The following is a 23,776-nucleotide window of genomic DNA, read 5'->3' as shown; positions in this document are numbered from 1 at the left end:
CTCCTGTCCTTATTCTATCTCATGGATTATTTTCTCTTTTTGTTTGTCCGAAGTAGTTTATTTCTTGCCATTGGCAACAGTTCAATATATACAACCATGCATCATGCAGTGTAAATACTTATTATGCGGCTTCTCTAGCCACTTCATGCACTTGCTGCCAGCGTTTGCTTGCTGCAGTATGGATGTTTCGAACAAGCTCCTTTTGTTGTAAATCGTCCAAAAGTTACTGGTTATGCAGCAGACAAATCCTAACGGCATAATAAAACGGGGTGCACAGCACGCGTTTAGATTTCGAAATCGAAACTTATGATCCTCTTCAGTAATATGTGGAAGTCAGCGTAGACTTTTTAAGCATTTTCTGCACTCTGAGATATCCAAATACAAGTTTTTTGTCGATAACGAACTAAATGTTGTTGCTCAAAGCCCGAAAATAAGGATGAAACAGAATATTCGAACGCCGCGCATCACAATCTCCCAGCCTTTGAAACCGAAATTGAGGATCATCTTTTAGCTTCGCCTAGCGGCCAGTCTGCGCAATCTTAGCCGATCTCGGGGCCCATTGAAATCGAGGAGGCGCTTCAGGCTTGTTCTTCAGGAGGCATTGGGTATATTAACTGACAAAAAAAGATATTTTAACTGATCAGTAACTCAAAAAATTGGAAAACAATGCAAAAAACATTTTCATTGCTTTATGATGATGAAGTCGAGAGTTGGACGAAAACTCGTCTGGTCGGGGACGATCATAATAAAACTTAAAAGGAGGACGCCGACCAAAAGTAAAAAACAAAAAATAACAAAATGACGTTTCGGCTCCCGTACGGGAGCCTTGTTCACAGTGTACGGGAGCCTTGTGCACATTGTGAACAAGGCTCCCGTACGGGAGCCGAAACGTCATTTTGTTGTTTTTTTGTTTTTTACTTTTGGTCGGCGTCCTCCTTTTAAGTTTTTTTATGATGATGTCTAAGAGCAAGACGATGTACGCGCCGATGTACCTGTCGAGTGATCGTGATCGACAGGTGGCGGATGCAGCAGAACATGGCGACGCGCGCCAGTGTTAGTCGCAGACGGACCAAGGACATCTAGTACCTTGGACGGACTCGCAGGCTGGTGCTAGCCATTGTGTCACCTTGTGCGGGCACGTAAATTTTGGGATGACAGTTCGCAGTTTAGCCAGCACCTGGCCATGGAGTCGTCTAGTCGACAATCAGATGCACGTAAATCTTTTTGCTCTGCCGGTTTTGCATTTTTCGCGCGGAGTTGTTACGGCTTTTCTCGGCGCGAAGCTTAGTCTAAATTAACCCCCCCTCCCCCTTTTTTTTTTTGTTCCTTCCTCTTAGATCCTTCAAAAGTTGCAACAAATTCGAAGAGAGCTCGCCAAAAAGGAACGCAAGCTGCAGGTTGGTTTGCTCACTCGCCTTTCAGATCGTTCGCATTTGTTTCCAAGTCGGATGTCAAAACTCAGTGGCTCTGTTCTTTCTTTCATCAGAAACTAAAGCGGCTGTCAGCTCACAAGAGGAGCCTTGAGAGTGGCGACAGTAGTTCGATCGGCCCGGAGGATACTCGCTCGTCTGCAGGCGTCTGTTCACCTCCTATCGAAGCGACGCTGTCCCAGAGAGAGATCTGCCGGCCGAAGTTGATCCGGACGGATCGGCCCGATGATGACAGCCTCCTTGCGCGGGGACGCGCTGGCTCTTTCGGGCAGGCTGATCTGGCGGAAGGCAGTGACCCGTCATCGCCGGGGCGTGGTGAAGTCGAGCTGACTGCCGCGGTCGTGTTGAAAGAGGACTCAAAAGATGACGGAGATGCTGTCAGCATTGTTGAAGGAGGAATTTGCAATGAGGTCGCAGTTCACGCAACACTGAGTGACAGACGAAAAGGTGGGAGTAAATTTCGTACCAATAATGGCGGTCCCCTGCTTTCAGTTTCTAGTGAAGAGAACAGCACACACAATGCAGACCTACTGGAGAGCTCCCAGAAGGAGATGTTCGAGGACAGCGAGGTTTGTTGGGCCAGCCAGGGCACCCATTCTAGTTGGAGGAGTCAAGACAGCACGAGTGTCATCCACCTGAGTGCAACGCAGAACACTGAAGGCACAGAGCCACCATGCCAGTCCACGGAGGCGTTGGAGCATCTCTGCTCAAAGCCGTGGTCTCCTGCACGCAAGAGGCGCCGGACCATATGCGAGCAAACTGCAGACAGTGCAAGTCCACTGAACTACAACTTCAGGAAGCGCAGGCTTTCCTCCGTCAGCCCTCCCCTGGAGCGGCGACGGGTGGGCAGAGAAGCCAAGACTGTCCTCGGTGCATTCCACAAGCTTGTCAAGCAAGCACTCGAACTACCTGTCTCCATGTTTCAACTTCACTTTGAGAAGCTAGGCTTGCTGCAATATCTTGATGCAAAAGGTCTGTCCGGCCAAAAGTCTGAGTCCACTGCTGGTAATAGCGAGCTGTCGTATGGTTCTGACAAAACAAGTGGCTCTCTGTCAGTAGAGCCAAACATGTCTATCAGTGGCAACACCCTTCCGAAAGTGCTAAAACCGCAAGTCTCTGGCAACTTGGAGCCTGCTGGCATAGCCGTGCTTCCTTTGAAGAGCATAAATATTCAAGTCCAGTCAAGCACTCCAATTTCTGAAACAAAAGTAACGCGACCCAGTCACCGCCGATTACTTGCGAACAATGTTGTTGAGGATTCTCTCACAACTGCCACGCTTTCTGCTGGCCGACAACACAAGAGAACTACCAGGACAGCACATCGCACCATGAGTGCCTTGACGGTGGAGCACAACAGGAGCGGCCAGACGACAGCGGTGCCATCTTCTGTGTCGCCAGAAACTGAGCTGTTGTCTGCAACCCGGCTCCAAGATGTGGCAGATGTCGACTGGGCTGCTTCTGCACATCCCATGAAACAGTGTAGTGAAGTGGAGGCTTCGCTGCTGTTGCAGAGGGGTGTTTACAAAGCTGGGGATTCTTGTCAGCAGATTGAACGCAGAAACTTCACGTCTTTGCATGAAGGGTTGAGCAGAAAAACACTCTTTGCTTCAGGTTCCTGCAAGATCATTGCACCTGAAGGTCAGAATGATACAACTGTAGAAGCGCCATCACAGAACATTAGTTCTGCACTTGAATGTGCAAGTAAACACCCACTCGGCACACCGACGATTAAAACTAAGAGCTCTGCGGAGGCAAAAATTGCAAGTAATGGCACCACGGAAATGCTACCCCATTCGCTCTCTGCAGCGTACAGTCATAGCGAAATTTCTGTGCCAAAAAGTAACACCATTCGTGTTCAGACAGTGGAGAACCATAGTGACGAACTCTCATCTCCCCAAAGCGTTGTCAATGGGCAATCCTTGAAAAATGGCGAAATTGGCAGTGCAGCGGTACCTGGTGGAGAGGTGGCTGTGCACAGTCCCACACGCAGTGCCCTGTTCACTCAGAGTGAAGAGAGCGACGACACTGAACGTGCCATGACTGACCTTGTCACTAATGTTGTGGAACAGCTTGGATCTCAGGAGGACGGCATGGGGAATTGCCCAGCTGTGGGCCAGCATGGCGACGGTGTGACCATTCTGAGTGATAGTGCCACTCCTGGTAAGCGGCAGCTTTTTTTTAAAGAGCGTGCGAGTGGGGCACACAAGAAAAGGGCCTGGTTAGGCCCTTATATGTCATCTCTGTATGTCCATATGTCTACACGTCTTACATGTCTTGGTATGTCATGCTGCTTGACACAGAATTACTACCCTTGGAAAGGAAGGCGATAGTTGTAATGTTATGAGACGGGAATATGGCACAGTGGGTCAAGGAACATTAGTTATATCCTACTCGGAACCAAGAAGAAGAAATAGGCCAGGGCAGGGCACGTAATGCGAAGGAAAGATCAGCGGTGGTCTCTTTAAGGGTAACGGAGTGGATTCGCTTGAGAGGGCAAGCATAGCATGTGATGTTGAAGAGCTTGGTGGGTGATGTAATTAGGAAGTTTGTGAGGATAAGGTGGTCGCAGCTGGCAGCGGATGGAATTAATTTAATTATTTATATGAGGGAGACCTTTCTCCTGCAGTAAGGGCTGATTATGATGATCACTACCTGTAAAGCCACACTCGTCAGCTGGTGCATCAACCACTCTGGGGTCAAGCTGCCAAGTCCACTTCTTTGCCCCCGAGGGTGGTAAAATGTCTTGGAGTTGCTCAGGACTGATCCATCTGGTGAGGCTTTTGAATAATGACCAGCGTATGGGGCCTTCTTTTATGTGACAGCACAAGAAGCTCGTCGGCTCATTTGACAGTGTCCAATGTCACACCTGGGTCAATGCGAAGTGTCAGGTCATGCGATCACACGTCTGGTGTGCATGATGGAATTCATGACTAAACATGACGTGATGCGTGGTCTTGACAAGCATGTCATGTCCTGTGACCTCACATGCCATGCGACGTTGCCAAACTGGAAGCACCAAGCGGATATGATGACAAACGCCTCCACGGGCTCCTTGTCCTGTCACGAACCCTGGCTGGGCATTGTTATTGTTTTGGCACGTGCTAACTTTGTTCTTTCGGGGACTGCTGTTCCTGAATTTATGTGCCATGGGGGCATTAATTATCTTACACTGCGAGTTTTATCGAAGAGGGAAAAATTGCAAACTTGATAGATGATGGTTTGGACATAAAATTTTTGTCAGACCCTTGTCTTGCACTACATATGAAAGACAGAGGCCTGAACTAATGCAAGGTTTACTCCGCATTATCAGGCATTGTGGATAACTAAGCTAAGGCTAAGGCTAGCTAAGTTGTGTGAATATGTATTTTTCTAGCTTCTTTCAACTTGGAAATGTCACCTACTGTTTCGGACATTACTTAAGACTGTTGAACATTACTTTCGTTTTCTACATGCTAATAATAAGACCTGCGATTGTGTTCTGCCTGTAAAACTCATTGTTCATGCTTTGCAGCTCATCTCCTGAGTGACTCAGCAATGCAATGTCATTAGCAAATTGCAAATTACTTAGGTATTCTCTATTAACTCTTATCCCTAACTGTACCCAATGCAAACCTTGGAGCACCTCCAGTAAACAGGCGGTGAATAGCATTGGCGAGGTCATGTCTTCCTGCCTGACACCGTTCCTTATTGGAATTTTATTGATGACTTTATGGAGGACTATGGTAGCTATGCAGTCATTACAGTTATCTTCCAGTATTTTCACATAAGACTCTTCTACACCCTGATATCGCAATGCCTGCATGACTGCTGGGGTTTCCACTGAGTCAAATGCTTTCTCGTAATCAATGGAGGCTGTATATAGGGGTTGGTTATATTCTGCACATTTCTCTGTCACCTGATTGTTAGTGTGAATATACTGTATTGTCGACTATCCTTTATGAAAACCTGCCTAATCATTCGTTTGATTGAAGTCTAAGGTTGTCCCTCTTCTGTTTGCGTTTACCTTAGGCAACCTTAGGCGTTTACCTTAGCTTGTAGGCAACGAACAATAAGCTGATTGGTCTGCAATGTTTCTAGTCCTTGACGTCTACTTTCTTATGGCTTAAGATTATATTAGCGTTCTTCCAAGCTTCTGCTATGATCGAGGTCATAAGGTATTGCGTATACTGGGTGGCTAGTTTTTGTAGCACAATCTTTCCTCTGTCCTTAAGACATCTGCTGTTACCTGATCCTGACCAGCTGCTTGCTGCTCCCTTTGCATTGGTCTTAAGGCTTTCTTTACTTTCTCTTTCGTTACTGGTGGGATGTCCCATTGCTGTGTGGTACTGTCTCTCTCATTAACATTCTAATTACATTGGCTATTGTAGAGATTTGTGTAGAACTTTTCGGCTACTTTTAACTATTTTATCCATATTGTTAATGACATTTCCCTCCTTGTCTCGTAACGCATACATCTGGGTTTTACCTATGCCTAGTTTCCTCTTCGCCGCTTTTAGGCTACCTCTGTTCTTTAGAGCATGCTCGATTCTCTCCATAATAAACTTTCTTATGTCAGCTGCTTTGCGCTTATTCATTAACTTTGATAGCTCTGCTAGTTATATTCTGTCGGTAGGGTTAGACGCCCTCACGCTTTGGCGTTTCTTAATCAGATCTTTCGTCTCCCGAGAAAGCTCGCTGGTATCCTGACGAACTGTCCTACCGCCTACTTCTACTGCAAGCTCCATAATGGTAGCTGTCAGATTATCGTTCACTGTATGAACATTAAGATCGTCTTCCTCAGTTAAAGCTGAATATCTGTTTTGGAGCGATATCCTGAACTCCTCTATTTTCGCTCTTACCGCTAACTTGTTAATGGACTTCCTCTTCACTAGCTTTTTCCGTTCCCTCTTCAAGTCTAAGCTAATTCGAGATCTTACCATTCTGTGGTCTCTACCACGCACATTTCCGAGAATGTCCACATCCTGAACGATGCCAGGTTGAGCGCATAATATGAATTTTATTCTCATTTTTATTCTCATCATTGGGGCTTTTTCAGGTCCACTTTCTGTTCTCTCGTTTGCGGGAGAAGGTATTCATGATCCGTAAATTATTGCTTTCTGCGAACTCTACTAATAACTCTCCTCTGCTATTCCTAGAACCTATCCCATAGTTGCCTACCGCCTGGTCGCTAGCCTTCTTGCTCAGCTTCACACTGAAGTCGCCCATCAGTACAGTGTACTATGATTTTACTTTGTTTTACTCTGCTATGATTGCCTTCTCTTGGTACACTTGCCTTCTTTTGTTGATGACTATGCCTAACATGTAATGCTGTTTCAAAGTATGTGTGAGTCGAAGGCAGTGGTTTTGTCAGCAAGTCTCTATGGCAACCTTCATGTGGGTTGGTCTCCTAACCTCTACATGCCAAAGAAATGCAGGGAAATTCTTTATCATAGATCACCAACTAGCCCACACTGTTACCCTCCACATGCATGCTAAAAACTAACAGCTATATGTCAGTCAGCTTTGCACATTTAAAAGTTCATTTCTTCCTCCATTACTGACCTATTGAATGCATGCAAAGTTGTCAGAGCTGTCGCAAGTGTAAAATGCACTACCGTCTTGCAGAGCTTGTGTTGATACTTAAAAAATGGTGCGTGTGGGTAACGCTGCTTATCAGTTGCAGTGGTTATAACTAGTGAAGGAATAAAAATGCAACTCTTAGCCCTGAAACTATGGAAATTGTTGACCCAGGTAATCAGCAAAATAAAAAATTTAACTTTTTAACCTAAATGTAACTTAGATGTGCTAGCACATTTGCATTTGTGCAACTTTGTTTATCTTTATTTGGGTTTTTATAACCTTGAAATTTTTTTAGTTACACCGAAATGTTCTTGCAGTCGTTCCTCGGCTTGTTGTGATTCAAGTCGCCATTCACTATGTTCGGCATTTTCTGGAGTTACCTTTACACACCTCGCTGCCGCCTATTCTGCCGGCGACTTCATGTCGTACGCCTCTTCTGCCTCACTCTTTGTTTCTGCATCCTGTTTAGGAAGGTTGTACTGTCTTCGCCGCTCTGCTTCAGCTTGCCGCCTCATGATATCCACTGGACCGGTTGACTCACATTGGCACTCTCTTCTTTTGCATTGCTGTTTAGCTTACCATGCACGTCGCCTGAATTTGGGATCTGTCAAATGACTGGCTTCATCCATGATTTGCCGTTTTCTTCACTGCATGTTCCTCTGGTTACTGCATCCTTCGCCTCCTCTTTCTGGCATCTGCTTGTGCACACAACTGCATTTCTCGCTCTTCATCTTCTCTTCTTCTTCTGCTTCTAGCGTGACATCCTCCTACCATTTACTGTAGCTGGCGCAACGCTCCTCCAAGATTAGCCGAGCTTACCCAAGTTACTTCGAGCTTCACCTGGACATATCTCTTTTGCTAGTGACCCATGTAGTACTAGCATACTAAAAACACGGACTAATGGGGATTGGTTTCTGTGTGTATTGCCTTCTTGCTGCAGATGACCTTGACATTCCGGAAGTGCAAGATTCTGTACTGGCCCCTGCACCTGGAGCTCCAGTGCCCTTGGCTCTCTGCTGTGGACAAGAGAATGGGCTCACTGAGGCACAGGGCTCACAGTTGGAAAGAGATGCAGAGAGTGCTAGCTGCCCTGGGGACAGCACTGATTTATTGTCTTCCCTGCGGGCCCACTGCAACGCTCAACAGGGTTCCTCGGAAGGCAGTGCAAACTCTGCTTCAAGGCCCGCTTCGCCATCATTCCATCCCTTTGCTGAGGGCACCAGGGAAGAGGGTCCCTCTTCTGGTTGCCCAGCATCTTTGCCTGTTGCCCAAGAGGATGCACAAGAAGGGATCGTCGCTGGTGCGCCTTACCCTTCTTCAAGAAGTATTGCAAAGAAGCTCTTTGCCGATCCCTCGGGCACCGACGAAACACCGACTGTCAACTCTGAAGCGGCAGAGCTACTGGATCCTACGGAGCTGGAAGGCATGTTTGATGAGTGGTCAGAAGAGTGCGCCATCAACGGCACTGCCAAACCAGCCGCTGCAGGGAACGCTGTGGACTGTAGGACTGCAACTGTTGGCAGGTGTAGAACATTCGACAGACCTCATTCTTCAACTCGGGAGGCAGTGCAAAGCATATTTGCTGAACAGCAAGCCCCAGCCACTTACTTGGTGAGCTCCTCCGAAGAAGACCGGGCTTGCAAGGAAGAGGATGGGGCTGAATGTGGCAGTCCCGGCCTCTTGAATCAAGGGCATGTGGTACCGGATTCACGCAAGCTGGAATGCATCCTGACACACTCCTTGGGTAGGGGTGACACTGAGGCGGGAAGAAATTCACCCCCCACACACCAGTGTTCTCCGTGGCCACCAGCCTCTCTGGAAGCGCTCTCCCAGTTCTCCGATGAGGTATGTGGGGGCGACACAATGCATCATGCCGAGGAGAGGCAGCTCAACTCCAAAGACCTTGTCTCAGCCACGCACCGTGGTGGCGAGTGCGTCAGCAGCTGGTGCGACGAAGACTGTGATGGAACCGAGCAAAGCTGTGTGGACAAGCGGAATGCGTGTAATGCTGCTGCCTGCCACCGAGGGTCATTGTTGGGCACACGGAACCCCCTGTTCTTCTTCTGTGCTTTAAAGGTATGCACTTTGTCTTGGCCATTTCTTTAAATGCCGCAGCGTTTAGGTTATGATCTCAAAAAATTTCTGACTTGTTACGAAATTCTGTGCTTGGTCGAGAGAGGTCAAATGACCTTGTGCCGTCATCACAACCTGCCCACTGTGGAAGGGGTAACCTGGCCACCGCATTGTGAGCGGCAATTTGGTGGAAAAATCTCAAGAACAACATTAGATTCTAGTTGTGGAAACTATAACAAGCAATCTAAATGCTGTCGCATTTTCTGTAAGTATGTGGTGAAGGAAGCCCCCAAGTTTTTGAAGTGCCTGAATTGTTCAGACTTTTGAAGCAAAATACCGCAGAAGGACAAAAATACGGTATGGCACACAGTAACACCTGTATGTAAAAAAAAAAAAAGAAAGGGCAGCAACCATTGAAACCAAAGAACGCATGAGAGAGCGTGTTTTTGGTTTGGTTTTGTGTTTATTCCTTTTAAAATGAAAGGGGAAGCCAAAGCAAAAGGTGGTAGCCCTGACTAGGCCTTGGCTCCCTGATAGTGGCGGCAGTACACACCTTTAGCACAAATAGGAGACAAAAAATGGCACGAAACAATATAACAGGCATCAGCCTCACATGCGGGAGGTGCAGGGTTCGATCCCCAGTGCTGCCGGGCACCCACCGGTGGCACAATGGGTACAAGCTTTCCCCTGGCCTGGTGCTCGGTTTATAAGGGGTGAAATGCTTGGGAAATGGGTCTTTGACCCCGCCTTGAGTAGTTGAAAATACCCGGTGCCATGGCACTCAGTGGCCATAGATGCCCTTGCGCCATAAAAATCCATAATCATCATCAAACAATATAACACAAACAAGCATGAATTGAACACATCGCATGATATCTATACAAGCCAATTAGAAAGTACAAATAAAGTAGCAGCACATATACTTGTTGCTACAGAGAAGACAATAATGCATATGAATCAGTGACAAATTTTATGCCACAGGATATTTATGCAGAAGCAAGACCACTAGTCAGAAGCATATATTACAGCGAGTATAGGCCACGAAACTATACAGGATGCTCATTCAAATATGTTTTGTATATTTTTTTGCATACTTTTGTTGATATCAAGAATTCCCCTTCTATTAAAGTTTGATTGACAAATGGCACCTGGAAAATTAATTTCTGTTTCCCGTAGTTAGTCTGAGGGATGGGTACAAGTTTTCTTCGTGTTCTCCGATGGTATAACCTCGTTGATACGTTCCCGGTTCATACGATTTCCCGGTTCGTACGCTCAAAATCGCAGACATTAAAAATTTCCCATAGAGTTACACTATATTTTTCCCGGTTAATACGTTCCCAGAAGACATGATTTCCCGGCTCCTACGTTCAAAATTTCGACATATTGTGGTCGTATAATACGTTTATTGACAAACCGCACATGTGCAAACATACAAGTGGGCCGAACGAGAGGGCACGCGACATTTTTTTTTTGCGGCAGTTACCCGCTGTGGTAGCTTCTCTGCAGTGCCTCGATGCAACGAGGCGAAGCACCATCATTAAGAACAAAAAAAAAAACTGCGCTAGCATTAGCGACGGCCGTTTCTGCGGGGACGCGATATGAAGAGGAGGAACGCTGAGGTTTCTTCACGGTGCATAAGGGAAAGGAGGCGAAGATTACACGAACCACAGCGATGCGCTTATATACGGCCGGGCCCGGGATGGGAAACGCGGCTTAAAAAGCACACTGCGACAATCAGCCGCCCGCCGCGGTGGTTTTCCCACAATGCTTGGTGTGATCGGGCGAAGCATTCGAAAATGGCGAGAACGATATTGGTTACTTTCGTCACTGCCGTCGACGGACCGGATGTGTTACAAATTTCCTTCCGCGCTAAAAACAGCGCGAACGCGGACTGAATTCAGCGAGCACTGGAACAGGATCTGTTCAGCTCTTGCGCCCAGAAATGCCAATAGGCATTGTCAATAAATGTCTTTTTACTTCATTCAGCAGTTACATTTCTCAGAATAAGGCGGTTTTGATCGTACGTTTTCCCGAATAATACATTTTTTCCCGCAGTTAAAAATAAAGATGTATCAACGAGGTTTTACTGTTTTACGGCAGGCCTGTCAGGTAGAGTGGCATACAATCTGTTACAGTGAATATACTGCAGTAAACGAAAGTAATAAATTTGTTGTGCTGGTAGAATAGCATATTTTCAGTATAAGAGTTCTGTAGGCAAATCTCGCGGTGTCCCATAATAGCCTTCAATGGCTCTAAGGGCTTTTTTTTTTTTTTGGAGAACAGGCAACTTTAATTAATGTTACCAAATCCAGTGGTTCCCGAAACAAGAATACAGTATGACATTTTGAAATAAAAAGAGCATACTAATATGAAATCTTTAGCCAAGTGGGCATTAACTTAGTAATTTTATAAAGACATCCTACAGTTTTACTAAGATCTTTCACTAAATTTAATGCATGCATATTCCATGAGAGGTTTTCATTGAACCAAACACCTAGAAATTTGTGGTTGGAGACTTATGTTATAATATTGTTTTAATATTTTATAACTACTGTGTTATTTCATTCAATCGAGGTGCAAATTCGAGCATGAAGTTAATTGCACATTAATTACATCTAGAAGATAAGCTTAGGTGGACAGTTTAATCATTATCATCAGCAGCCTGACTACGCCCACTGCAGGACAAAGGCCACTCCCATGTCTCTCCAGTTAACCCTGTCCTGTGCCAGCGGAGGCCTCCTCATCGCCTCTAACTTCTTAATCTCATCTGCCCACCCAACTTTCTGCCGTTCCCTGCTGCGGTTGCCTTCTCTTGGAATCCACTCCGTTAACCTTAAGGACCATCGGTTATCTTGCCTTCGCATTACATGCCCTGGCCCAGCCCATTTCTTCCTCTTGATTTCGACTAGGATGTCATTAACACATTTGTTCTCTCACCCACTCTGCCCGCTTCTGGTCCCTTTCTGTTAGACCTATCATTTTTCTTAGATAAGTTTAAATAATTTTAAGTGGAAGATAAGGATAAGATCGGGGATACCCATCTTCTATCAGAAATGATTATGCTGTTAATTTGCGAGTTTGCTCCTCCATAAAACAAGACAATACACAGTTCCCTATGCTACCCCAGGTTTCAGTGGCTGTTGGCCTTTTTTAACGCATGTACCTTAAGGAGCCTTCAAATCTAGATCCTGGCCTGCTTAGCAACACTTGCTGACATGCAACAGTGACAATGACAGTGACGTATTTGTCATGTCATTTTTTTTCCTGTGGTCATCTACTAGAAAAGGATGACGCAAGTTCTGATTCTCAGCTGAACACCAGAACAGGACATGTGTCAACAGAGGTGTCACTTGCAAAAATCGTTTGTCATTGTTTTTATTGTCATCTCAGTGTTGTTCATGCAGTTGTACTCATGTGTTTTGTGAAGCAGTCACTCTCAGTGTAACAGTCTTTTGTGCTGTCTTTTTTTCTTCCTTTTTGTCATGTCGTTGCATGCCTTGACTTTGAGGCTGCATGCTTGCATGTCAGAAAATGATTGTGCCACAGACACCTCATGTGAGAGAACACACCCACAAAAACATGGCCAGTGGAAAAGGAAAGACATGTTGGCACTACGTGTGTTCAACTGGGGTTTGCATATTGCCGCCAGGTGTCCCCGGGCGGCGCCTTGAGGACAAAGAAGTGAGTCGCGCGTGCTCTTGGCAGCTGGACACTGCTTGATTTCTTGCGGCCTGTGCCTAGCCTCTTGATTCTGCAGCCCATTTGTGACATTTTGTGGTGGAGGTGCGGAGTAAATCGCTCTGGAATATGTCGCACACCCCTCCGAGCACCGAGGACCCCAGACCTCTCCCTGTCGACCCGCCAGTGCACCGGGTCAGCAGCAGAAATCTTGGACTGCCCCCTGAGCATCGGCTATTGGAGACAACCTCGCCGCCTGGCCGACTGCCTCCTGTGCTCAGGCCATTCGACTCTCCCTCGGCGCCTACTCCTCAACCGGTCATACAAGGCACCGCGTACTACACCCTCCAGAACCCACGGCTGCCAAAGTCCTTTCACGGGACTCAACTGGAGGACGTGGAAGATTGGCTCCTCCAGTTTGAACGTGTCGCCGCGTTTAACCAATGGGATGACGCCGCCAAGCTGAGGAACGTTTTCTTCAGCCTGGAGGACAGTGCTCGTACGTGGTACGAAAACCGTGAGGACACTCTTTCATCATGGCCTGAGTTCCGACGTCAACTGCTCGCCGCGTATGTCAGCGCTGATCGTCGGGAGCGAGCTGAACGAGCCTTGCAGTCCTGTGTGCAAATGCCCAACGAAACTGTTACCATGTACGTCGAAGACATGACGCGGCTCTTCCGACGGGCTGACCCAGCTATGTCAGAAGCCAAAAAGCTGCGCCACCTAATGCGTGGTGTTAAAGAACAGCTTTTCGCCGGCCTCGTGCGCAGCCCCCCTAGCACTGTTGTCGAATTTCTAGTGGAGGCAGTCACGATGGAGCAGGTCCTCCGGCAGCGTTCCACCGCGTACGACCGGCCAGTCCTTGCTGCTTCTGTTACGGAGTCCCTCCCGGTTTTCAACAGCAATACCGACTGTCTCTGCGACATGATCCGCGCTGTTGTCCATGAGGAGCTAGAGAAGATTTGTGGTACGTCGCAGCCAGCAGCCAGCTCCTTTATGAGCGTTATCCGCGAAGAGGTGCAGCAAGCTATCAGGCCTCCGTTACTACACGCCGAACCACAGCCTACCCAGACAGACTACTGCCGCCCGACATATGCTGAAGCTCTGCGATGCCCCACTCCAAATCTACAGGCATTTCCACCCCCCAACCAGACAGACTACTGCCGCCCGACCTACGCTGACGCGCTGCGACGCCCTGCCCCGAACCCAGCGGCAGTTTTTCCCAACCATCACGACGTCCTGCTACACTCTGTGCAGCCAGGGCAGCAGTGCATCCCGAGTGATCGAGAATCCCTGCGCAGAGCGGACGTCTGGCGTGGCCCTGGCCGCCGGCGTTTGTGCTTCCACTGTGAGGTGCCCGGTCACCTGTTCCGCCGGTGCCCATATCGAGAGCTTGGCCTGCAGGGTTTTCCCTCCGATGCGCCAAGGCCCCGGTTTAGCCAACGGCCCCTTGAGATTGAAGAGTACCTGACCCATCAACCTCAGTGGTCCATGGCGCGCCGTCAGTTCCGATCACCGTCACCTCGCCGTCCATCGTTTTCACCGAATGTGCAGAACTCCTCGCGAGCGACGGCGGACTGCTCGCCCAGCCCTTGCCGGGAAAACTGAGGACAGCGACCTCCAGGGGCGTGGTCGCTGGATATCGACGCTGTAAAGACCCCCTGACGATGCAGACGACGCAGACATCCGATGATAGAGCTTTGACAACGTCGACGACAGCAGCTGAACTAAAGGACCGCTTCTCCCTCGACATACCCGTGCTTCTCGATGGTCACAGCATTAGCGCGTTGGTGGACACAGGAGCGGAGTTTTCAATTATCAGTGGCAAATTGGCAGCGCTTCTAAAGAAAGTTACAACCCCTTGCTCTGGCGTGCAGATCCGGACGGCGGGGGGGCCATATCATTACTCCACTTGGACAGTGCACGGCTAGGGTCCAGATCAGCGACTCGACGTTCGTAGTTAGCTGCCTGGTGCTCCGCGACTGTTCTCGTGACCTGATTTTGGGCGTAGATTTTCTCCATGAGAATGGTGCTGTTATTGACCTGAGGTACAGGACCGTTACGTTTTCGACAGCGGAAGCCGACGACACCTCCGACGTTCGGCAACGCAGCTCCGCCCTTCGTATTTTCACTGAAAGTGTCTTGATCCCGCCGCGCTCCAGTGTTTTTGCAATCGTCGAATGCGATGATGGGCTGCGTGATGGACCTGCAGTCGCCGAGGGCAACCTTTCCTTGCTGCTGACACATGGCATTTGCGCGGCCCAAAGTGTCGTCCACCTCCGTGATGGTCGGTCGGAACTCCTGATTACTAATTTTACGAGCGAGCCTCGTCACCTTTTCCGAGCTACTGCCATCGCGTGGGCCGACCAATTCGCCGATGTTGCTCAGTGCTTTGCGTCCGAGGCCATGGACCATCCGGACACGTCCCTGGATCGCGTCGATATTAGCTCCGGACTCTCTGCGACTCAACAGCGTGACCTTCGCGCCCTACTGCTCCAGTACAAAACCTGCTTCGCATCCTCCTCGAAAGTGCGGCAAACGACGATCACGAAGCATCGGATCATCACTTCCGATGACGTTCGCCCCATACAGCAGCCGTACCGCATTTCCCCGAAGGAACGCGATGCTATCCAAACGCAGGTGAAGGAGATGCTTACAGACAGCATTATTCAGCCCTCTAAGAGCCCGTGGTCGTCGCTCGTCGTGCTTGTTAAGAAGAAGGATGGGACACTGCGCTTTTGCGTGGATTACCGTAAGCTGAACGCCATAACGAAAAAGGGCGTCTACCCGCTGCCCCGCATCGACGACTCGCTCGACAGACTTCGCCGCGCCAAGTATTTTTCGTCGATCGACCTAAAGACCGGATATTGGTAGATTGAGGTTGATGAATGTGACCGCGAAAAAACGGCCTTCATCACACCCGACGGCCTATATAAATTTAAGGTGTTGCCCTTCGGCCTTTGCTCTGCGCCAGCAACGTTTCAGCGCATGATGGATACTGTTCTGGCTGGCCTCAAATGGCAAACCTGTTTTGTTTACCTAGATGACGTGGTGGTGTTTTCAGAAACCTTCGACCAACACCTTGAACGCCTGCGGACCGTGTTGGATGCCCTGCGTGGCCAACTTGACACTTAAACCCGAGAAATGCCACTTTGGCTACAAAGAGCTCAAGTATCTCGGCCATGTTGTGAGCGCCGATGGCATACGACCCGATCCCGAGAAAACTGCCGCCGTAGCCAAGTTTCCCTGTCCTACTACAAAGAAAACGCTCTAGAGCTTCTTGGGTTTGTGCGCCTACTACCGTCGTTTTATCGCCGACTTCTCCAAGATCGCTGAACCCCTCACCCGTTTAACACGTGACGATATACCGTTCATTTGGACTGCCGAGCAACAGGCTGCTTCCACAGAGCTGCGCCAATGGCTCTACACTACCCCTGTGCTGGCTCACTTCGATGAGGAGGCTGCTACCGAGATACACACCGACGCTAGCAACATCGGGCTTGGTGCCGTCCTCGTTCAACATCAAGAAGGCGTGGAACGTGTGATCGCGTATGCCAGTCGCACACTCTCACGCACCGAAATCAACTACTCCACCTCGGAAAAGGAGTGCTTGCTGTCGTCTGGGCCACGATGAAATTTCGGCCTTATATCTGTGGCCGTCATTTTAAGGTGGTCACCGACCACCATTTCTTGTGCTGGCTTACCAATCTCCGGGACCCATCAGGCCGCCAAGCACACTGGAGCCTTCGCCTTCAAGAATTTGATTACGCAATTGCCTATAAGTCCGGACGTAAACACGAAGACGCCGACACGCTCTCACGCGCACCTGTCGAGCAAGCTGATGACAGCGCAGAGGATGACAGTCATTTCCTGGGTGTGATCAGCAGTTCGGACTTAGTGGCAAAGCAGCGTGCTGACGCCGACCTGCGGTCTGTCATGGATCACCTGGAGGGCCATGCTTCCAACGTACCTCGACACTTTTCCCGCCACTTGTCCTCTTTTTGCATTCGCAATGGCGTACTGTTCAAGAAAAACTCCAGCAACGGTGACCGGCCCTACCTCCTAGTCGTGCCATCAGACCTCCGCGACGACATCCTTTCGGCGTGTCATGATGAGCCCACCTCTGGCCATTTGGGATTTGCACGCACGCCCGCTCGAGTGCCTCAAGGCTATTATTGGCCTAACCTTGCAAAGACCATCCACCGCTACGTCAGAGGTTGCCGTGAGTGCCAGCATTGTAAGTCACCACCGCTCAAGCCCGCAGGTTTACTCCAACCAATTGCGCCACCTCGCACACCTTTTGACCAAGTCGGCATTGATCTTCTGGGCCCATTCCCTGTGTCGTCTTCTGGCAATAAGTGGATTATAGTTGCGACTGATTATTTGACGTGCTATGCGGAAACCCAGGCGGTGCCGCGCAGTACATCCTCTGAAATCGTGCGCTTCTTCATACACCACATTGTTTTACGACATGGCGCCCCGTCCTCCGTCATCACCGATAGGGGCACCACGTTTACAGTGCAGCTCATGCACGAGGTGTTCCAGCTACACGAACCACCGCAAGACTACTGCATACCACCCGCAGTCAAACGGGCTCACGGAGCGCCTCAACAAAACCTTAGCAGACATGCTCGCAATGTACGTCGACGTACAGCACTAGACTTGGGACGAGATCCTCCCATATGTGACGTTTGCCTACAACACGGCGATTCAGGAAATGACTCGTTTTATGCCGTTTCGCCTCGTCTACGGCCGTGATGTCCAATCGATGCTCGACGCCATGCTTCCGCGCCCCCCTGACGACCAGACGCTCACGCCAGACGCCGAGGAATTTACCCGGCACGCAGAGGAAGCCCGCCAACTGGCCCGTATGCACATCCGCCGGCAGCAGGCAACAGATGCAGAACGCTACAACCAACGACATCGCCACGTCGAGTACCACCCCGACGACAAAGTGTGGGTATGGACCCCGGTACGTTGCCCCGGCCTGTCAGAGAAGCTTCTGAGCCGCTACTTTGGACCCTACACAGTGCTGCGACGCATCACTGATGTGACGTATGAAGTCCTCCCCGATGGCACTCTGCCCAGTTCACGCCGTCGACCGCAGCCTGAGGTCGTGCACGTACTGCGTATGAAGCCGTACTTTACGCAGTAACGGGCACCTCATTCGCTCCAAGTGCCCCCACGTATTTGCTTCCTTTTTTTTTTTTGGTTGGGGAGGGGGAATAATGCCGCCAGGTGTCCCCGGGCGGCGCCTTGGGGACAAAGAAGAAGTGAGTCGCGCGTGCTCTTGGCAGCTGGACACTGCTTGATTTCTTGCGACCTGTGCCTAGCCTCTTGATTCTGCAGCCCATTTGGGATATTTTGTGTTTTCACCGTGAATCATCATTCTTTGTGACAAGTGCTCTGGTGGAGCAGGAAAAGGAAGTAAAAATAAAGCTAGAAAATTGAACCACTTGCCCAACTTGTTGTCTATGCCCCGTCTCACAGCTTGTTCGCAGTTGAGTCGAAGCTACGAGCGCAAGACAGCAGCTTCCGGACTTGTCAGGCTGGCTCACGAGCGCTTGAGAACAGTGCACTTGTATTCGGAATGCGCTGCCTTGTACTCGTTGCCTCCACTCTGCTGTGAACAAATTGTGAAATGGAGTACGGTATGAGTCCCGATGAACCATTGCAAAAAAGAGAAGTAACGTAAGCGATAGTGAAGAGCCTTTGCTTTGCTGCATAACGGAGGAACATCCCATGCATCTATCTGAAGGCAGGGAAATATCCTGAAGGCAGGCAAAAGAGGAACATGTGATGCACAAAAAAACATCACGCACATAATTCGCCAGTGACTTGTTTGCATTGGTAAGCTTGCTTTGGATTGGCTGCTGCGTGAGGTACTATTAATTCAAATATATTTTTTGTAATTTCACTGCAGCAGCTTCTTTGGTTGGTCATTTCGTTGACTTCCAGTGATGTAGGGCTGGGCTCACAGGAGAGGTGCCTTTGTATCGCAGTTAGAGACAAAATTTCCAAAACTTATTATCGCCGCAAAAAAAGAAGAAAAAGTCTTTTTGTTGAAATATTGGAAATATGGAAAGAATATTTGGAACAAGAATATGCAAGTAATTTATATCTAGGTGTGGTTGGGGTCTGACACCAGAAAGGATTTTTTATTAATTCTTGTTTATATATACCTATCATTACCTGGTGCTTTTGGTTTCCCAAAAACCTGCCGTTTGCTGGCGTATGGTATCGGTGCACATTTCCCACCACGCACAGCCCCGCTGAGGCCAGTTATGCACATGCGGAGTAATACTGAAAGGTGTTCCAGTAGTGGCCGTCAGGCATTAGGGTTACCTGCTCAGTAAGTACACGATGGTGTTTAGGGAAACCCGTCTGGCTAGTCTTTACAGCAGCCAATGCAGTCAAGTTGTGTGGACTGGGAGTACACTGTTGAAAGCTGACTGCACCATGGATAGGAAGGAAGGTCACATGCAAGGTGATCAGTATGCTTTACATAAACACCTTTTGAGCGAATTGTAACTAGCAAGGGGATCAATATACTTTACGTAAATGCCTTATGAGCAAATTGTATCACAGTTTCACAACATGCTTGATGTGGATCTCCCACAAATTATATATAGTAGTACCACTGGAGCAGTTTTGTTGCTTAAGATACTGGCTTACTACTAAGATATTCACATGACTCCTGGCGCAGTGGTGCAGCAGTTAAGTGATGTGCCACTGCCCCAGCAGGTGTGGCTCGTGAGACCCATGCTGTTGTTCCCAAGCAACCTCTCCTGACCAACCATTAATCTAACTGCCACGGTGGGCAGTTCGCTCACAATTCAGTGGGCAGGTCGTGATGATGTCACAAGGTCATGTGACCTAGGCGGCCCACCCAGCTTGCTTCTCTGGGAACGTTTCGTGGGTTTTTCGCTCAAGGCCAACGACGCTCAAGCCGACGACGACACCAGCTTCTTTGCAACACGGGACCCTTGACGCTATTGCTTTAAAACGTGAAAAGTGCTGTGAACTTTTCGTTTATGGAGGTTTAACGTCCCAAAATGACTCGGGCAATGAGGGAAGCCGTAGTGAAGGGCACCGGAAATTTCGTCCACCTGGGGATCTTTAACTTGTACTGACATCGCACATTACACGGGGCCTCTAGAATTTCGCCTCCACCGAAATTCGACTGCTGTGGCTTAGATTGAACCCGCATCTTTCGGGTCAGCAGCAAGGCGCCATAACCTTTGAACCAACCACTGCAGCGGCTTCTGCACTTTTGGTAACTTGGCTTACTTCACTTACTGACCAACTGGGCCAACATGAGCCGGGAGAGCGTGAAGGACTTTTGTATGGCTATGCTATGGCCATTCCTCTACACTGCCATGGAAAATGATAACCATAGGCAAAGAGAAGAGTTAATCTACATAGACTTCAAAAGTTATTAGAGAGCTTGGCATTGAGAGAGTGTTCGCCATATAGTTAGTCAATGTGAGCAACCGTGAATATGCATGTGGGTGGTTTTTTTTATGCATATGTAGACGGTAGCAAGGGAATAGCCGCTGATTAAAAATTTTTGAATTTTCATCACATGTAACGTTGTTATCATGCAGAACACAACTGCACAATCTTTCTTTAGTGCCTTGGCTCTGGCTCAATTCAAATGGAAAGCAAAAAGGCACAATGCAAGAATACAGCAGGTTGGCAGTTGGTGAAATAGTCGTTGAAGCCTTCCGCAATAACTGACGAGTAAGCATGATGTCGCGGCTCAACTATATTACTTGGCAGAAACAATGCTAAATGAAGCACACTTTGTCGCATTTTTTTTTTGTGCAGCTACCCATTGTAGTTTTAATGTGTGGCGAATTAATAGTTCACTGCCTGCTTAAGGGGCACTCGATGGTTTTTTATTTTGCTTTCCAAGCCTTTGAAAAAAAAAATTTTTTTTTTAAACTGTTTCGTTCCAAGCCCTCCCATTACTAATTGCAGCAGACATTGCTTGCTCTATTGCTGCCAGTGATGATGATCACAGTGTTTTTACGTTGTGTTTAATCTTTCAGCCAGCTTCCCCTCTTTATGCTGTATCGAGCATGCTCTAAAGAATGGAGACAGCCTAAAAGCGGTGAAGAGGAAACGAGGCATAGGTACAAACCAGATGAATGCACTAAGAGACAAGGAGGGCAATGTCATTAGCAATGTGGATAAGATAGCTAAAGTAGCCGAAGAGTTGTACACAAATCTATACAGTAGTCAATGTAATCAGAATGTTAATGATAGAGACAGTAGCGCACTGCAGCATTGTCTTAATTCATGCGAAAGGAGACGTCAAGCACTTGAAAAATTAGACTGGTCAGCTTACTGTCTTTTGCCTACAAGGTATTTACTAAGGCACTCGCAAATAGAGCATGGTGGAAGATAAGCTAGGTGAGAGAACAGTACACAGTCAGCGCTCTTGGAAAGAAACCAACAGCGTTCTAGTAACTCGGCACGACGAGAGAGGGTGCGTGAAACTAGTGCCCTGCCCTCGTCCCACAGGCGCCCACACTTGCTTTTTTCTGCTGAGAGCGCGACACCTTTGCGTAAGTGTCGCTCTTATTTTCTTTGCGAGTAATTTGATCGGGAAAAAGCTTTATGCATCTGTGTGGTGGGAAAGTGCTTTGTGCCATTCTGCAACAGTGGATATAAATCGTGCGAGCAGTATTTCCTTCTCAAGCCAACGGATGATGAAGCGAGGCTGGAAGCGTGGAGGTGGGTGATACCGCGCAAAAAGAGAGTGCTTCAGAGGACTAACCAAGTGTGTGAGAGAAATTTTGCAGCACATTTCATTTTAAAGACTTGGTCTGCTGAAATTGATTGCCACGTGCTCATGTCATATAGGAGAAGGGCAGGCGTCGCGAAAGGTGCGGTGCCAAGTATTTTCAAAGAGGCACCAACGTACTTGTTGAAGAAAGTAAAGAGCCCTCAGGAGCACATAAAGTTAGTCTCGTTCTGTTGCTCCCTGCTATTGTGCAGTCTAGCAGCTCTTCAGATGTTCAGTGCACTCTGACGGAGCGACAACGACTGACCGCACTGCAACAAGCATTGTTGGTGAAGGCGACTGTGAAGCAGAGAACACAGTCAGTCATGAGCCAAAACAAGACACCTTTTGAAATATTATTCAACTCTGCTCTATGCATGTACCTTCCTGGATCATTGTGAGCATCGACGCCGAGAAAATCATAGGCATTCTGTTAAACGATGCTTGCATTCAGCACAGTTATGTGTCCAGTGTCGTGCTTATTAAGAAGTCTCTGCACATTAAAAGCGACATGTCAGTTCGAGTATATGTTTTGGATAAGCCAATTGAATGTGGTACTGTTGGGATCAGCTCATTTGCCAGTTCAGTTTCCGAAGTAGACGCAGTGTTAACTGCTGTTAGTAGCTTGAGTGTTTGTTGTGGGCGATCCATTTTGAAAAGTTTTTCTTCTGTGCTATGCGAGTGTGCCTTTGTTGATTGTCAAAGAAAGTGCAGGCACAATAAGTGCCCATTGGTGACGTCTAGAGGCAGCATATGTCGACCGTGCTGTACTCCATGCCTTGCGCTTTTGCAGGGGTTAACATACAACCTTGTTGACCCGTCGAATATGTTGAAAATGAGGGTGAAACTAGCCACTCAACTTCTCAACTCTTCAGCAATTCTGTCGCAAAAGGCATACAGTTTTATTGACGCAGAGGTGCACCTCGACTTTATAATGCAGAGCCAACTGTTGAGTTTATGCTTTTTCTTAACAACATATTTGATGCCCTCAACCGCCGCTTCCCAGGGGAAGGCCTCACTCTCGGATGCAAGGACTTTGTAGTAATTGAGAGTGCCTCCAGATGCCTCGACATGTGGGAACAAGAAATTGTTGATGGAGACATTCCCAAAGATTTTCTCCTGGCCCAGTCAACTACAGAGAGATTGCGAGTGACATTAAAGGCAGTTCGAGAGCTGTCCGCTTACCTCGTGACGGAATGCAAGTTCAAACATGTTTTCAGAGCTAAGATCAAGGCCCTTTGGAATGCTTTTCTGAAATAATAAGGCAAGCAGGAGGCCGGAATGAACACTCAACATTTCTATCGTTTTGGCAGCTTTGCCGAATGCTTTCACGGTATATTTTGCTGAAGCCACCGAACTACATGGCTACTGAAAGCAGCCGATCTGCTTTTGCGACTTTGGCCGATCTTAGAGGTACTATATACAAAAGTTCAGCTGTAGAACGGCCAAAAAAACTGGAACAACTGAGGCATAAGCTGGATGGTCTGATTAGCAAAGGAAATTGAGAGTGCAAAGAAGTATTCGAGCATGATTACTGCAATGCAGCTGTTGCTGCCTGCATTATTTATTATGTTAGTGAATTCGTAACAAGGAAGCTAGTCAATCAAACATCATGCGTTATTTGCAAAGAAGCACATAAAGGACACAAAGGCATCTCAAAAGCAGCTGAAGCTGACCTTGTTAACTGTAAGACAAGAGGGAGGCTAACACATCCAAATGCATACCTTTTCCAACTTTTCAGACACATTGACCAAGAGTCTCAGAGTACTCAGAGCAAGAGTACTCAGAGGCCTGGGTTGGGAACAGTTGGGAATAAGAGTTAATGAAGAATACTTTAGTAATTTGTAGTTCACTGCTGACATTGCCTTGCTGAGTTACTCAGAAGATGAACTGTGAATCATGATCATTGAGTTAGACAGGCATAGCAGAACGCTGCGTCTAAATATTAACATGCAGAAAACCAAAGTAATGTTAAACAGTCTAGCAAGGGAACAGTAGAGCACAATTGGTAGCGAGAGCCTGGAAGTTGTGAAGGAAAAGGAATACGTCTACTCAGGGCAGGTATACTGACCACAGATGCGGATCATGAGAGGGAGATAACTAGAAGAATATAGAATGGGGTGGAGCGCATATGGCAGGTTCTCTCAGATCATGAATGGCAGTTTACGAATATCCATATGCAACCGCTGTATCTTACCGGTACACACCTGTGGGGCTGAAACAGGGAGGCTAATGTGAAGAAGAG

General features: G+C 48.0%; 1 protein-coding gene across 7 annotated transcripts in view; it reads left to right on the top strand.

The window, feature by feature from the left end:
• The first annotated feature begins 818 nt into the window (after nucleotides 1–818).
• Nucleotides 819–23,776, top strand: part of LOC144102076 (uncharacterized) — a 91,402-nt gene continuing 68,444 nt past the window's right edge. For 2 of the 7 annotated variants that reach the window (XR_013308167.1, XM_077635359.1), the window contains exons 1-4: nucleotides 883–1,214; nucleotides 1,338–1,397; nucleotides 1,487–3,590; nucleotides 7,930–9,065. Coding sequence is in view for 6 of the 7 variants with exons in the window: in XM_077635359.1 (XP_077491485.1) it covers nucleotides 1,152–1,214; nucleotides 1,338–1,397; nucleotides 1,487–3,590; nucleotides 7,930–9,065 (3,363 nt within the window). In the remaining variant the exon portion in view is untranslated. Of the gene's footprint in view, nucleotides 1,215–1,337; nucleotides 1,398–1,486; nucleotides 3,591–7,929; nucleotides 9,066–23,776 lie in introns of all 7 variants that reach the window. The other 5 variants (XM_077635358.1, XM_077635356.1, XM_077635360.1 and 2 more) reach the window with 5 other exon arrangements.

Source organism: Amblyomma americanum, chromosome 8 (genome assembly GCF_052857255.1).
Source record: "Amblyomma americanum isolate KBUSLIRL-KWMA chromosome 8, ASM5285725v1, whole genome shotgun sequence".
Lineage (NCBI taxonomy): Eukaryota > Metazoa > Arthropoda > Arachnida > Ixodida > Ixodidae > Amblyomma > Amblyomma americanum.
Note: the sequence above shows the minus strand (reverse complement) of the source record. Positions and strands in the feature narration are given on the sequence as shown.